General features: G+C 39.0%; 1 protein-coding gene across 29 annotated transcripts in view; it reads right to left on the reverse strand.

The window, feature by feature from the left end:
- Positions 1–6222: 6222 nt before the first annotated feature.
- LOC126236381 (uncharacterized) overlaps positions 6223–13961 on the reverse strand; it is a 345701-nt gene continuing 337962 nt past the window's right edge. For all 29 annotated transcript variants that reach the window (XM_049945667.1, XM_049945658.1, XM_049945648.1 and 26 more), the window contains one exon: positions 6223–7129. In XM_049945667.1, the coding sequence (XP_049801624.1) occupies positions 6905–7129 (225 nt within the window). In that variant the 3' untranslated portion in view covers positions 6223–6904. The remainder of the gene's footprint in view (positions 7130–13961) is intronic.

Raw genomic sequence — 13961 nt, forward strand, 5'->3', positions numbered from 1 at the left:
TCTGTCAGTGTGATCATGTGATGTATCTGACCCCAGGAATGTGTCAATAAAGTTTCCCCTTCCTGGGACAATGAATTCACGGTGTTCTTATTTCAATTTCCAGGAGTGTAGATGCAGACACAGACCCTGAACTTGAAAACATTTTATACGGTGAGATTTTCAATCACAATTTTGCGGGAAAATACAAACTTACTGTATCATATATGACAGATAATGAGTACAACTGAGCTTTACTGAGGCTACCAATAAATAATTTTTTGATTACTGAAGTTCCTAAAAATCCAACCACCAGGTGAGGAGGACAATGAAGCCATAAATGACAACTGTGGTGGATGAAACAAGTCACTTTGTTGTAAAATTACGGATGTGGGTCATGAATAGTTACAAGAATTGAAACTGCTAACCATAACGACTCGCTGAGTCGAAGTTCTTTTTTAAAAAAGGTGATATAAATTTTTTTATCCTGGAGAGCACTAAATGTTAATTTCAGCACAAAATTTTCATCCCAGAAACTGGCAACAGTTACTGAAGTTTCAAAAGAATTTCCTGTCATTAGAAGGCCAAAGACCAACTTCAAAACGGTTGATCCCTAGAAATGCTACATTAAAAATGTAGTCAAACACACAAACACCAGCAGAATCAACAATACTAGTTTACAAGCAAAGCAGTCATTGAACACAATACTGGATATTTGTCTGTATCTGCCATGTTCAGACCTCTAGTATGAGCCTTGAGGAGGAGCTCACTACTCCCTATGTTCTGATATAGCCATCAACTAAGAAGTAATATGGGCTTTTGAAAATGACTGCAGTATCAAACACAGTTTATGTGATAAATAATATTTGTGTGAACAATGACTGATACTCTTTGCAGTCAAAGAATACTGTATTTTTAAGGACTGGGCAGAGGCCACAGTCACTGGGGAAACAGACAGGTTGTGTTTACAAAACAATTCCCTTGTTGGCCAAGATACAGCACATAACAAGCACGAGCCTTACGGAATTATTGTGCTTCATACCACCAATCTACATAAATCAGTATTGCGAAGAAGAGGCCAGAGTAATAACCACAGTCAACAGCAAAGCCAGTTAGCAGAATGAGATGGAAAACAACATATGGTTTTTGATACATAATTGTAGCTGCTTCAGGATGTAAAGCTTCATATTGTTGAGCAAATATAAAAGAACTCTGAACTTACTTACTTTGAATCATCCTATAGCAGTTCAGAATACAGAAACCAGACGAGATAAGTGTAGTCCCTATTAAAGAGCCATTGCACCTCGACTGAGCAGTACCACATTCAGTGGATTCCAGTCTTTGGTATAAACAGCTCATGTGTAGGAAAGTGAAACCTGGATAACACATAAAATTAAGTGCAGCTAAACAGAGTGTCACTCACTCAACTTTGCAATTAATTTTCTTAAAACATGATAAAGTGCACTTACCTGTCTTGGCTTCTGGGTGCTTCAGTTATCTACATTTTTTGTTTTACAAATGGTCTCTCTCTCATTTATAAAATCTGCATATTCACATCTGTACACCAGAGTTTGTAACAACAGTGATAAACTTAATGCACTAACCAGGATTAGTGACCAAGGAAGAACCTTAAAACTTTTGGGTGTACATACTGATGAAAATTTAAATTCAAATAACGCTTTTAGAGCTTCTTAAACAACTCAGTACTGCCACTTTTGCAGCTCATGTCATTTCTGTCTAGGAGGGAAACAAATTAGGAAGTTAATGTACTTTTCTTAGTTTCATTCAAGAATGCCATGTACAGTGTGTCCAGAAATGCTAAGATGAACTTTGAGGGGTTGTAGAGGGTGTCTTAAATAACAAATCGAGCCTAGGAACCCGTGTCCAGACACATCATCCAGGGACGCTACAGAGCACTGAAGTTACAGGCATCGGCACCTGCCTCTAGGCCACCCCTTAGGCAGCAAAAATGACTTTTTATACTGAGGGACCATATGCAGGACATCTCACAATGTCATTTATTATTCAGTGATTACAACTGCCATGACTGCCAGAGGAGAAGATGGAGCTAGTTGCTGTGTAGAAAGGCCTTATCTGTTATTAATGCAATGCTCTGCTGCCTCGATGGGTAATGGGTTCGGCCACAGGTTTCTATATACAATTTATTTTTCTTCTGGAACCTTTTAAAATATCCAATATTTTTTGGTACACTGCAGATGGAAACCTATGCCCAAAACTGTCCTCCACAAACACAACAGAGCATCGTATTCATTGGGGACAATGCCTGTCTATGCAGCAGCCAGCTCCATATTCGTTATTGGTGATGGTAGCAAACAGTCACGATCACTGAAAAACAAACAACATTGCAAGACATTCTGCCTGTGGTTCATCAGCATACAAAGTCACATTTGCTGCTGAAGGGGTGGCCTGGTGGCAGGTGCTGGTGCCTATAACTTAGATAGCTGGATGTCATTTCTGGATGCCGGTCCCTACCCTCGATTTGTTCCACAAACACTCAAAGTTTTTCACAACATTTCTGGGACGCAATGTATAATTATGTTTTGGAGTAGCTAATGTACAAGAAATAAAGTTTTCATTGCCTCAAAATGTGTCATAAAAATAATGTGTGGTGCTCACCAACACAGATAGCAGTTTAAGGAGATAGGTATTATAAATATTACATCACAACACATATTTCCTTTCATGAAATTAGTGGCCACTAAATACGACCTTTTTAGCTCCCAATTACAACTGATTTCAGCTCAGAAAGGGATGAATAGTACTGCAACAAGAATCTTTGATCACTTCCCCAATTATTTTAAATGTTTGACTGATGGCAAAGCTAAATTTGAAAATGAGCTAAAAAAAGTTTCTTCAACACAATTCCTCATTATCCACAGATATGCCTGTAACCTACAGCTTATTTAGTTAAAAACTTTTACGTTGTTGTTGTGGTCTTCAGTCCTGAGACTGGTTTGATGCAGCTCTCCATGCTACTCTATCCTGTGCAAGCTTCTTCATCTACCAGTACCTACTGCAACCTACATCCTTCTGAATCTGCTTAGTGTATTCATCTCTTGGTCTCCCTCTACGATTTTTACCCTCCACGCTGCCCTCCAATACTAAATTGGTGATCCCTTGATGCCTCAGAACATGTCCTACCAACTGATCCCTTCTCCTGGTCAAGTTGTGCCACAAACTCCTCTTCTCCCCAATCCTATTCAGTACCTCCTCATTAGTTATGTGATCTACCCATCTAATCTTCAGCATACTTCTGTAGCACCACATTTCGAAAGCTTCTATTCTCTTCTTGTCCAAACTATTTACCGTCCATGTTTCACTTCCATACATGGCTACACTCCATACAAATACTTTCAGAAATGACTTCCTGACACTTAAATCTATACTCGATGTTAACAAATTTCTCTTCTTCAGAAACGATTTCCTTGCCATTGCCAGTCTACATTTTATATCCTCTCTACTTCGACCATCATCAGTTATTTTGCTCCCCAAATAGCATCACCCGACTTAATTCGACTACATTCCATTATCCTCGTTTTGCTTTTGTTGATGTTCATCTTATATCCTCCCTTCAAGACACCATCCATTCCGTTCAACTGCTCTTCCAAGTCCTTTGCTGTCTCTGACAGAATTACAATGTCATCGGCGAACCTCAAGGTTTTTATTTCTTCTCCATGGATTTTAATACCTATTCCGAATTTTTCTTTTGTTTCCTTTACTGCTTGCTCAATATACAGATTGAATAACTTCGGGGAGAGGCTACAACCTTGTCTCACTCCCTTCCCAACCACTGCTTCCCTTTCATGTCCCTCGACTCATAACTGCCATCTGGTTTCTGTACAAATTGTAAATAGCCTTTCGCTCCCTGTATTTTACCCCTGCCACCTTTAGAATTTGAAGGAGAGTATTCCAGTCAACATTGTCAAAAGCTTTCTCTAAATCTACAAATGCTAGAAACGTAGGTTTGCCTTTCCTTAATATTTCTTCTAAGATAAGTCGTAAGGTCAGTATTGCCTCACGTGTTCCAACATTTCTACGGAATCCAAACTGATCTTCCCCGAGGTCGGCTTCTACTAGTTTTTCCATTCGTCTGTAAAGAATTCGTGTTAGTATTTTGCAGCTGTGGCTTATTAAACTGATTGTTCGGTAATTCTCACATCTGTCAACACCTGCTTTCTTTGGGATTGGAATTATTATATTCTTCTCGAAGTCTGAGGGTATTTCGCCTGTTTCATACATCTTGCTCACCAGATGGTAGAGTTTTGTCAGGACTGGCTCTCCCAAGGCCATCAGTAGTTCCAATGGAATGTTGTCTACTCCCGGGGCCTTGTTTCGACTCAGGTCTTTCAGTGCTCTGTCAAACTCTTCACGCAGTATCGTATCTCCCATTTCATCTTCATCTACATCCTCTTCCATTTCCATAATATTGTCCTCAAGTACATCACCCTTGTATAGACCCTCTGTATACTCCTTCCACCTTTCTGCTTTCCCTTCTTTGCTTAGAACTGGGTTTCCATCTGAGCTCTTGATGTTCATACAAGTGGTTCTCTTATCTCCAAAGGTCTCTTTAATTTTCCTGAAGGCAGTATCTATCTTACCCTTACGTAGTGAACTTATTTCTATTACTACACCAAATACTCTTTTTTTTATGTCAACTCATTGGTATATGGTAAGCATACAGCCATATTTAAACTCTAGTTAACAACCAGTAGAATGACTCATTCCAGATCGTAATGATATATTGTGCAAGTGACCTATAGAACTGCAACTAACTAACTAGCAAGATTATAACTGAAAATGTAATGTTTGCCACTTCTCTGCATGCTGATAAAGTAAACAAAACTAATACACAAATGTGTAACTGAAGTGCCTGTTCTTAATCCCTTGGAAATGCCACGTGGCTATGGCCTCCTGTCGCGTAGACCGTTTGCCTGGTGCAAGTCTTTCAAGTTGACGCCACTTCGGCGACTTGTGTGTCAGGAAAACTTAAACGTATAGCACTCTTTTCATTGTGCCTGTCAGTGACTCAAGGTCTCCTGTATATGGCAAGTAGCAGTCTATCCTTGCTTCCCTTGCTTAAAGTTAGTGGTTAGCAGGAGAAATGATGTGGCACTTGTTATCAGTTATTATATAACTTCAGATTTTATATTCCAGGCCATAGATATAGTACTATCAAGTTTCACAGAACAAAGCTGTGCAGTGGTACTATACTACACTTGTAATTGAAAATAGCTGAGTGTAGAGCCCAGTACCAAAATACTTATTAACCTTCCAACATACATAAATGTATTTTTCCTTAAAGATCATGTAATAATTATTACTTAATTTCTTGTCCAGCATGTGGTACATCTTAATGATGATTTTGCAACTGAGATAATGGTTGGGAAGATAATGTAAGCACCAGCTACACTTTTATTTTTTATTTTAAACCACAATTAAAATTATGTGTGATACATCTACACATAGCTGCCTCCAAACGTGAGAAATTACGATTTTCCATCAAGTGTCTGCTAAATCATTCCACCGCTCAGGCACATTTACTAAAGGCACAAGGGAAAGCTGGAAAACTAAGTTAAGAACAAAAATGACTTCTCAGTTCCTTACATCACATTTTCCTCTTCCCTAATCACAATGTGCTGCACTTAATGCCCATAAACCTCATAAAGAATTTCATCATAATTAAAGGGTTTCCATGTTGCTTCTTCTCCTTCGATAACAACAAAGTCAAGTGCAAATTCCAACTACGCCAATAATCAAGCCCAAGATAAGTACTATGGCACAGTGACATACAGCCATTAACACCAGCAAATAATGAAAAAATTTCCTATTTATAAACTGTTGTTCCCAGTCCACCATCAGTTAACACACAGTGTCACACCTACAGTAAACTTTTTCTACCCTCATGTGTTTCATTTGATTTAGAAGATACTTGATGAACAATTTCTCACTTTTGGATACAGATGTGTGTAGATACATCACACATAGTTTTAACTGTTGTTTTTTAAAAAAAATTAAGTACAACTGGTGCTGACAAATTCCTCAACACTGAATTACAAACCGAAAAGCCTAGTGATTCAATGTTTTGATCTCCAATCAACAGGGAAGGAAATCAGTGTTTTGTTTTCCATGTCAAGTACAATAAAATTGTAAAGTGGGTAATTACAGAAAATGCAGTACATACAAAAATAATTCCCACAACTATATGTATAATAAATAAATAACATATAAGAAGTATTCTTATTATTATTGATGTAAAAGGTACACATCAAGACAAATATTTGGTACAAAAAATTTACATTACACTCCACAGTGAAGTTTACAACTTAATAAATACAAAATCTTACAGCAACATTTTTGGTTGTAAATAATATTCTTAATATTCTCACCCATGTAGCTAAGTGACATACACATCACAAACTTACACTCGTGTTAAAGAACTGCAAAACGGACAATTTTGGTAATTTGAGATGCTTCATGTATTCTCTTCACACGGTGCAATAAATCAGAAATAACTGACACTATACATAAATTCACTGGTTTCCTTCCAAAATATTAAAAACAATAAATACTTTTGCTCTCAGATAAACACAGTCACACTTTGCAGATCATTTGTTCATTGTATTTTTTTTTTTACAAAATGTAGCATGCATAATTATTTCACTTATCAAAATATTTGTGGCAAGTTCTTATGAAATGCTTTGCAAACATACATTTTCTGACAGCTTGGATTAAAAACAGTGACAATATATTTTTTCTATTACTTACACATTATGTACAGATAAAATAATGAGTCACTATTTATGTAAGTAACTCTTCCCCCCCCCCCCCCCTCACACACACACACACACACACACACACACACACTGTTTTGGTGACACACATACATATGGATGCCAGTGTTGTCAGTTCACTTGCCTATTTTCCACACTGTGTTCATATAATCTTGTGGCAAACAGAAGTCACTCACTTTTGTAGTCCAAGCAACATGAGGAAAGGGTGGGAATACAAATTTCTCTGATGAAAGTACTAAATTTTTAAGAACCACTGAACAAGGCTTGATCTGACTTGTACTAGGTCCTAACAAAGCATCGTCTTCTTTGCAGCAAATTCTGTCTTGCGAGGAACATTTTACCTGCAGAAGAAATAAAGCCAATTGTTAATTAATAACTTGGCTGTGCAATCTGAGTACTAAATTGTCACTGATTCTACGTCTTCGTATTTTGACTAGTATCTGTCACTATCCACATACAAAAGGAGACACTTAAGAAAAAAATTAAAGCTAACAAAAGGCACAATAAATATTAATTCCCTTCAATTAACCGATAACAATCAGAGCTACAAACACAAATAAAATTAAAGCAACTTTTTGTGAAATCCACAATACTGACATTATATGGAATGTTGCACACAGTTATAGAAGAAAAATGAATTGTCATCCACAAATTTTGGCACTGTGGTTCAAGTTAAAATAATTATTTATTTAGCACTTAAAAAAAAAAATACCAGATGGAGCTGTTGAAATTGTGGTGTTGGATTGGAACCCTCTAGGAGTTAGAAAAAAATGGCCATCCAAAACAGGCCTGGAAAACGACGATCGAGAGACAAACTGCAGAGGATAGGAAAACCTGGAGTGAAGTGAAGTTTAGAGACTTGCTAGAAATCGTACCAGGTGGAAGAATTACATCACGGCCCTATGTACCAGAGGGAACAACAGGAACTAAGTCAAGTAAGTCACTTAAAAAAATAATTACAATAAATGCACATACATATTTGCTAAAGTCATGCTGCAATGGAAGCAATAAAATACAGTGTGCATCAACAGTTTATATTTCTGGCAAAATGGTTGAATGGAGAAGGAAGAGGGGTGAAGTAAAAGGATTGGTGTTACAAGAAGGGGCAGAGTTTAGGTAAACAGGCAGAGTTCGGGATCAGAAAATAAAAGATAAAGAACTCTAAAAGGGAATGAAGAAAGGAAGCTGAGGTTGAGGTAATTAAGGAAACTAATAAACATAAATTAAGGCCAGGTGGGTAGCGAGAACCAAGGACATGTTGTCACATCAGTTCCCACCAGTGGAGTTTCTAGAAACTGTTGTCTGGGGGAAGAATCTACACAGTGCACGTGATGAAATTCGCACTGAGGTCATGACTGTCAGGTTGTAGAGCATGCTCTGCAACAGGATAGTGTGTTTTGCAAGCATACTCCCCCTCAATAAAATTTTTCTGGGTTTGTTACCTCATTGTCGATATGTAAAACTGATGACAAAAACACCCTGCAGAAGTTCACTTGCAATAGTAACCGAAATGTTGGTAGTTTTACATATTGACAATACGGTCACAAACCCAGAAAAATTTTAAGTGATAACTTGGTGGTAATCATACCAATGTCGAATGCCAAAAAGTGTTTACATAACAGCTGGTACAAGAGGTACAGATGGTGGCAGGAGGGTACATAGGGCAGGTCTTTCAACAGGGGTGGTCACAGAGTTGGGAGTCATAGGGTAAGGGAGAAGGATGGTGTATACTGGTAATATACAATATCTTGCTGTAGAGCATGCTCTACAGCATGACAGTTGGTACCTTGGTGCCTGTTTCACCATAAGTGCCATCTTGACTCTTCCCTCAGACACCAGTTTCTCAGAACTCTACAAGTGTGGACTGACATTACAACATGTCCTTGGTTCTCGCCACCCGCCTGGCCATAATTTACCTTCATTATTTTCTTTAAGTTCCTCCAGTCTCAGGAACTATCTCTTCTTTATTATCTTTTAGTTTTCTATATCTTTTATTTTCTGCCCAGTCTACTGTCCCCCCACCCCTCATCTCAAGCATATATAACACACATAGCATTCCACTCTTCTTAAGTATTGCAGATGTTTTGCAAGTAATTTCTGTCTTGCTTATCACCATATTTTCCACCTTTAAGTTCTCAGGTTGTCAAATCTCATCCAGTGCAGTCCCCAACAACCAGTCTTTCCTTCTCCTCTCTTCCTCTAAGTCTCCTCTGACCCGAGTTTCTGGGTAAGCTAGCTAAAGTCAAGCATCAGCTGTCATGGTTAAGAATTAGTACAATTTCCAATGCCGAACAACCTCCATCTTCAAACTCCCAACTTAACACAATTTTACAAGACTTGGAAAATTAAAGAGTGTTGTGGACACATGAAGTGGGTCTTATAGGAGTGATAAAGAATTCATTTACTAAACTAATTCCGACCTTGTTTGAATTGGAAGCTGTGGACATAGGGGCTAGAGAGGGTGTTACACAGTTACATAAAGATGTGGTTTGAAACATTCACCAGTGACCAGTTGGTAATGTTAGCAACCATCCTTACCTTAACCACGGACTTCAACAGGTAACTGCACAGCAATTACAGTCACTGACATGACATCAGCGGATCACTACTTCCTTCCAGTGTTCCATGAAGTTTGTCTTATGTTCCACATTTTCTTGCCCAATGTGACATTAGGGACAATACTGTCCACAAAAAGGAACTTCCCCTGGACCTCCTGTCTTTCATAACCCCAGCATCTAGCACTAGCAAAGTTAAATATTGCTAAAGCAGCTATTTAACAACTTAAATCCTGGTGTCCTGTGACCATCAAAGAGCACATGGTCTTTCTGCACCCACTGAGTGCCTAAAAAGGACAGTGCATACATAATATGCATTGATTACCAGAACACCTGGACAGCACTTGACAGATTTCCAGTTCCTGATGTTGAAGACTTTTCCCACTCATTGGTTGGTGCTTCCATATTTAGTGTTATTGAATGTGAAAAGGCATACCTACAGATTCAAATGGCACCAGATGACGTCTCTAAAATCACTGTCATTACTCCTTTCAGAATATCTGAATTCTTGTTCATGTCATTTCGTTAGAAAATGCCACCCAAACTTGGCAGTGTCTCATCAATAGGGACCTAGTCATCTTCCATTCTGCTTTCCACACTTAGATGATACACCAATTTTCTCCTCTTCACCTGAACAGCAAGGTGAGCACTTGCACTCGCTCTTCAATGTGGTGGAGAAATTAATTTTCATAATAAACCAGGACAAATCCCAGCTACACAGACAGGAGTTTGCATTCTTGGGCCACTCGGTGATGTGGGATGGAATCAGATACATGCAAGAATGTACAGAACTCATCAAGCAGACACCATATGCAACAAAATTTCATGAACTTCAGAGATTTCCTGCAACAATACACTTTTACAGGTGTCACAATCCACAATTGGAGCAGTCCTATAACGAACAGTAGATGGTAAATAACCACCTCTCCGATTCATTTTGTGAAAAGTCACTGAGTCACAACAAATGTAGTCAGGTTACGACCAGGAGATTTTTGGCTCTGTGCAAAGCTATTAAACATTTCCATGAGGAAGCTGAGAGACACCTGCTAAATTCACTGACCACTGGTACACGCAACACACAACCCAGTAATAACTGGAATTCTCGCCACTTCCAACATCTGGATGATATTGGGCAACTCCCTATGAATATCTGCCATGTTAATAGTGCTGACAACATGGATCCTGACTTTCTGTCTCAGATTAACATTGAGTGCTGCAGTAGACTTTAGTGAAATGGAGAAGGAACAAAAGAAGGATCTACAGGTAACAATGCTCTCGATGGACAGCAACACCAGGTTATCTATGGAACCAGTCCAGATTTCTGGCATGGACTTGCACCTATGGTGTGATACTTCGCATTCCAAAGTAAGTCTACTGGGCTCATCAGAGTTCCACAGAGCTATTTTTGACAACTTACAGAAATTGTCACACCCTGCCATCTGCACAACCTTCCTGAGGCCTGACATTAAAGCCAACTGTAGGAAGTGGACCCATACTTGCATCAACTGCCAGCCCAGCATTGTCAGACACCACACTTCCCTGCAACATGAAAAATACAAAATTCCTAAAGGAAGACTGGCACATACACCTGAATCTAGAAGGACCACTGCCACAATCAAATGGTTTCTATTATATACCATAACCCATATGCAGAGTGACAGGTTGGGTGGAAGCAGGTCCACTTGTGGACTTGCACCCAAAACTACTGCATCTACCTTCCTAAAGAGGAGGATCACATGTTTCAGCTGCCCCACATCAATAACTACTGACCTTGGCAGACAGTTTGAGTCCCTCATCTGTTCATGGAGTTAAGTAACTTGTGCAGTGTCCAGTGGTTCCAAACTACAGCATACCACTCTCAAACTAATGACACCACTCAACGTTGGCACAACACCCTTAAGGCTGCTGTTATGTGCCATTCCACGCATTGGACAGAAGCTTTGCCATGGTTATTGCTGGGTGTACATACTGCTTGCAAAGAATATTTGCAGTTGTCATTAGCAGAAACTTTGTTTTGTGAATGGGGGTGGGTAGAGGACAACGACCAGCAAAGGTCAATGTTGTATTTGAAATCAGAGACTAGGGAACAAAATTTGTGTGTTTGTATCTATGATTTAAGTTGTTTCTTCAGTCCATCCACAGTATCCAACTTAAGCCCTAGATATTTTTTAGTGTCTGATATTACTGCCAATGAATTCATTTAATTTTGCTGCAACACTACACAAGTGTTACTGTGTCTACTTATCTGCACAGAATTTCCCTCAGCTGCTTTCCCATACAGAAAGTCTGTCACCTTGAAATGCAGGCAAAGCAGTTTCTGCACTATATAGGGTGTTACAAAAAGGTACGGCCAAACTTTCAGGAAACATTCCTCACATACAAAGAAAGAAAATACGTTATGTGGACATGTGTCCGGAAACGCTCACTTTCCATGTTAGAGCTCATTTTATTACTTCTCTTCAAATCACATTAATCATGGAATGGAAACACACAGCAACAGAATGTACCAGTGTGACTTCAAACACTTTGTTACAGGAAATGTTCAAAATGTCCTCCGTTAGCGAGGATACATGCATCCACCCTCCGTCGCATGGAATCCCTGATGTGCTGATGCAGCCCTGGAGAATGGCGTATTGTATCACAGCCATCCACAATACGAGCACGAAGAGTCTCTACATTTAGTACCGGTGTTGCGTAGACAAGAGCTTTCAAATGCCCCCATAAATGAAAGTCAAGAGGGTTGAGGTCAGGAGAGCATGGAGGCCACGGAATTGGTCCGCCTCTACCAATCCATTGGTCACCGAATCTGTTGTTGAGAAGCATACGAACACTTCGACTGAAATGTGCAGGAGCTCCATCGTGCATGAAACACATGTTGTGTCGTACTTGTAAAGGCATATGTTCTAGCAGCACAGGTAGAGTATCCCATATGAAATCATGATAACGTGCTCCATTGAGCGTAGGTGGACGAAACTAAAATGAGCTCTAACATGGAAATTAAGCGTTTCCGGACACATGTCCACATAACATCTTTTCTTTACTTGTGTGTGAGGAATGTTTCCTGAAAGTTTGGCCGTACCTTTTTGTAACACCCTGTATGCAACCTGACTGGGTGTCATAAATCTCAAAAATTTTCCAAGCCACAGAAGCCATTGCATTGAGACTTAAGGCACTGAGACTAAATAATCAAACTTGTTTACCATATTCAATCTTTTCTATCCACGGGTACCTCAAACAATCTCATACACGTACCAACAAAGTTTGTCAGTTTAACTCCACTTTTGAAGCAGATGCTATTCGTATTGCGAAGTATTTCGAATGGGAATGGCTATGTATGTAGACAAAGCATTTGTTGCACTGTCTTCAGTAATTTGTATAAGGAAGGAAAAGAAAACTGGATGCTGGTCAAGCATACACTTGAAATTGAGTCAAATATACCCATGGAAATCTGCTGAAGGAAATATATATTCTCTTCTACTTGGTCCTCTAAAGACAGTTTATTAAAATAACACAATGTGGGAACGTATAAGAGAGCTATTTCGAAAGTGAGATCTGGAAACCACTGTGAAAATAAAAAAAAATATTTTATTTGCTTCAGTTAGTTACACCTTCCAGCTATTTCTCTACATAATTGCCTCTATGACTTAAGACATTTGCCACAGCGTTGTACCAACTTTCTGATACCCTTTTCATAGAAGCCTGTGCTTTCTGTCAATTCTCTATGCTGGTCTACAATTCATTACCTGTGCCAAAATGTTGTCTTCATTGTCAGCATTTTATGTGAGTAGAATTCAGGGGAGCCAATTATAGGTTGTATTGTAGGTGATGAAACACCGCCATCAAAAATGTTGCAGGAGCGTCTTCATTGCCCCTGCGCAGTGCACCCAAGAACTGACATGAAAGAAACACGTGACAGTTTTGTTGTATGGGCTGCATGAGATCAGGCAAAATCTCACCAGGCCCTCCTACCTGGCAGGAGAAACTATTTTCTCTGCATCTTTATGTGCTCACTCTGAGCTCAGAATTGAAGAGCGTGATGTGACGTGATCGATGGGTATACTAGAGACGCTGCCCAACATATCTGTGGAAAGCTTCATTGGATTTTCACTATAATTTCAATTTCATGCCCAGTCAGTCCTTGCTTTCCAAATAGTCCTCATACAATAATTGTGGAAGAACCAGATAGCTTTGATTTTTTTATTTTAATTTTATTGCATCCTCACTTGTATGTTGTGCATAGAATAATTTTCTTCTTAAACTTGCCCTGCATAATATATGGCTAGGAATGACACAACATCTATACTATTTTGGTAATTACTAGTGCTGTTCTACTTTTAACCTTGACCACAGTTTCCATTCTTGTGCAAACTCATGATACAGTGACATATATTGTAATAAAACTCATTTTCGCTAAAGAATGGTGAAACATCAACACAAATAATGTCAGCAATCTTGTCAAATTCGAATTCAATCAAAACTTCTCCCAAGCACATCAAACACACACTGTGTTTGACAAAGACATCTACAGAGCCATACACAGTCAAATATAGTATGAAGTCTGAAAAATGGTTTGATCATATATGATGGCCTTCACATCTTGAATAGCTACTAGGATAGA

The sequence above is a fragment of the Schistocerca nitens genome, chromosome 2 (genome assembly GCF_023898315.1).
Source record: "Schistocerca nitens isolate TAMUIC-IGC-003100 chromosome 2, iqSchNite1.1, whole genome shotgun sequence".
NCBI lineage: Eukaryota > Metazoa > Arthropoda > Insecta > Orthoptera > Acrididae > Schistocerca > Schistocerca nitens.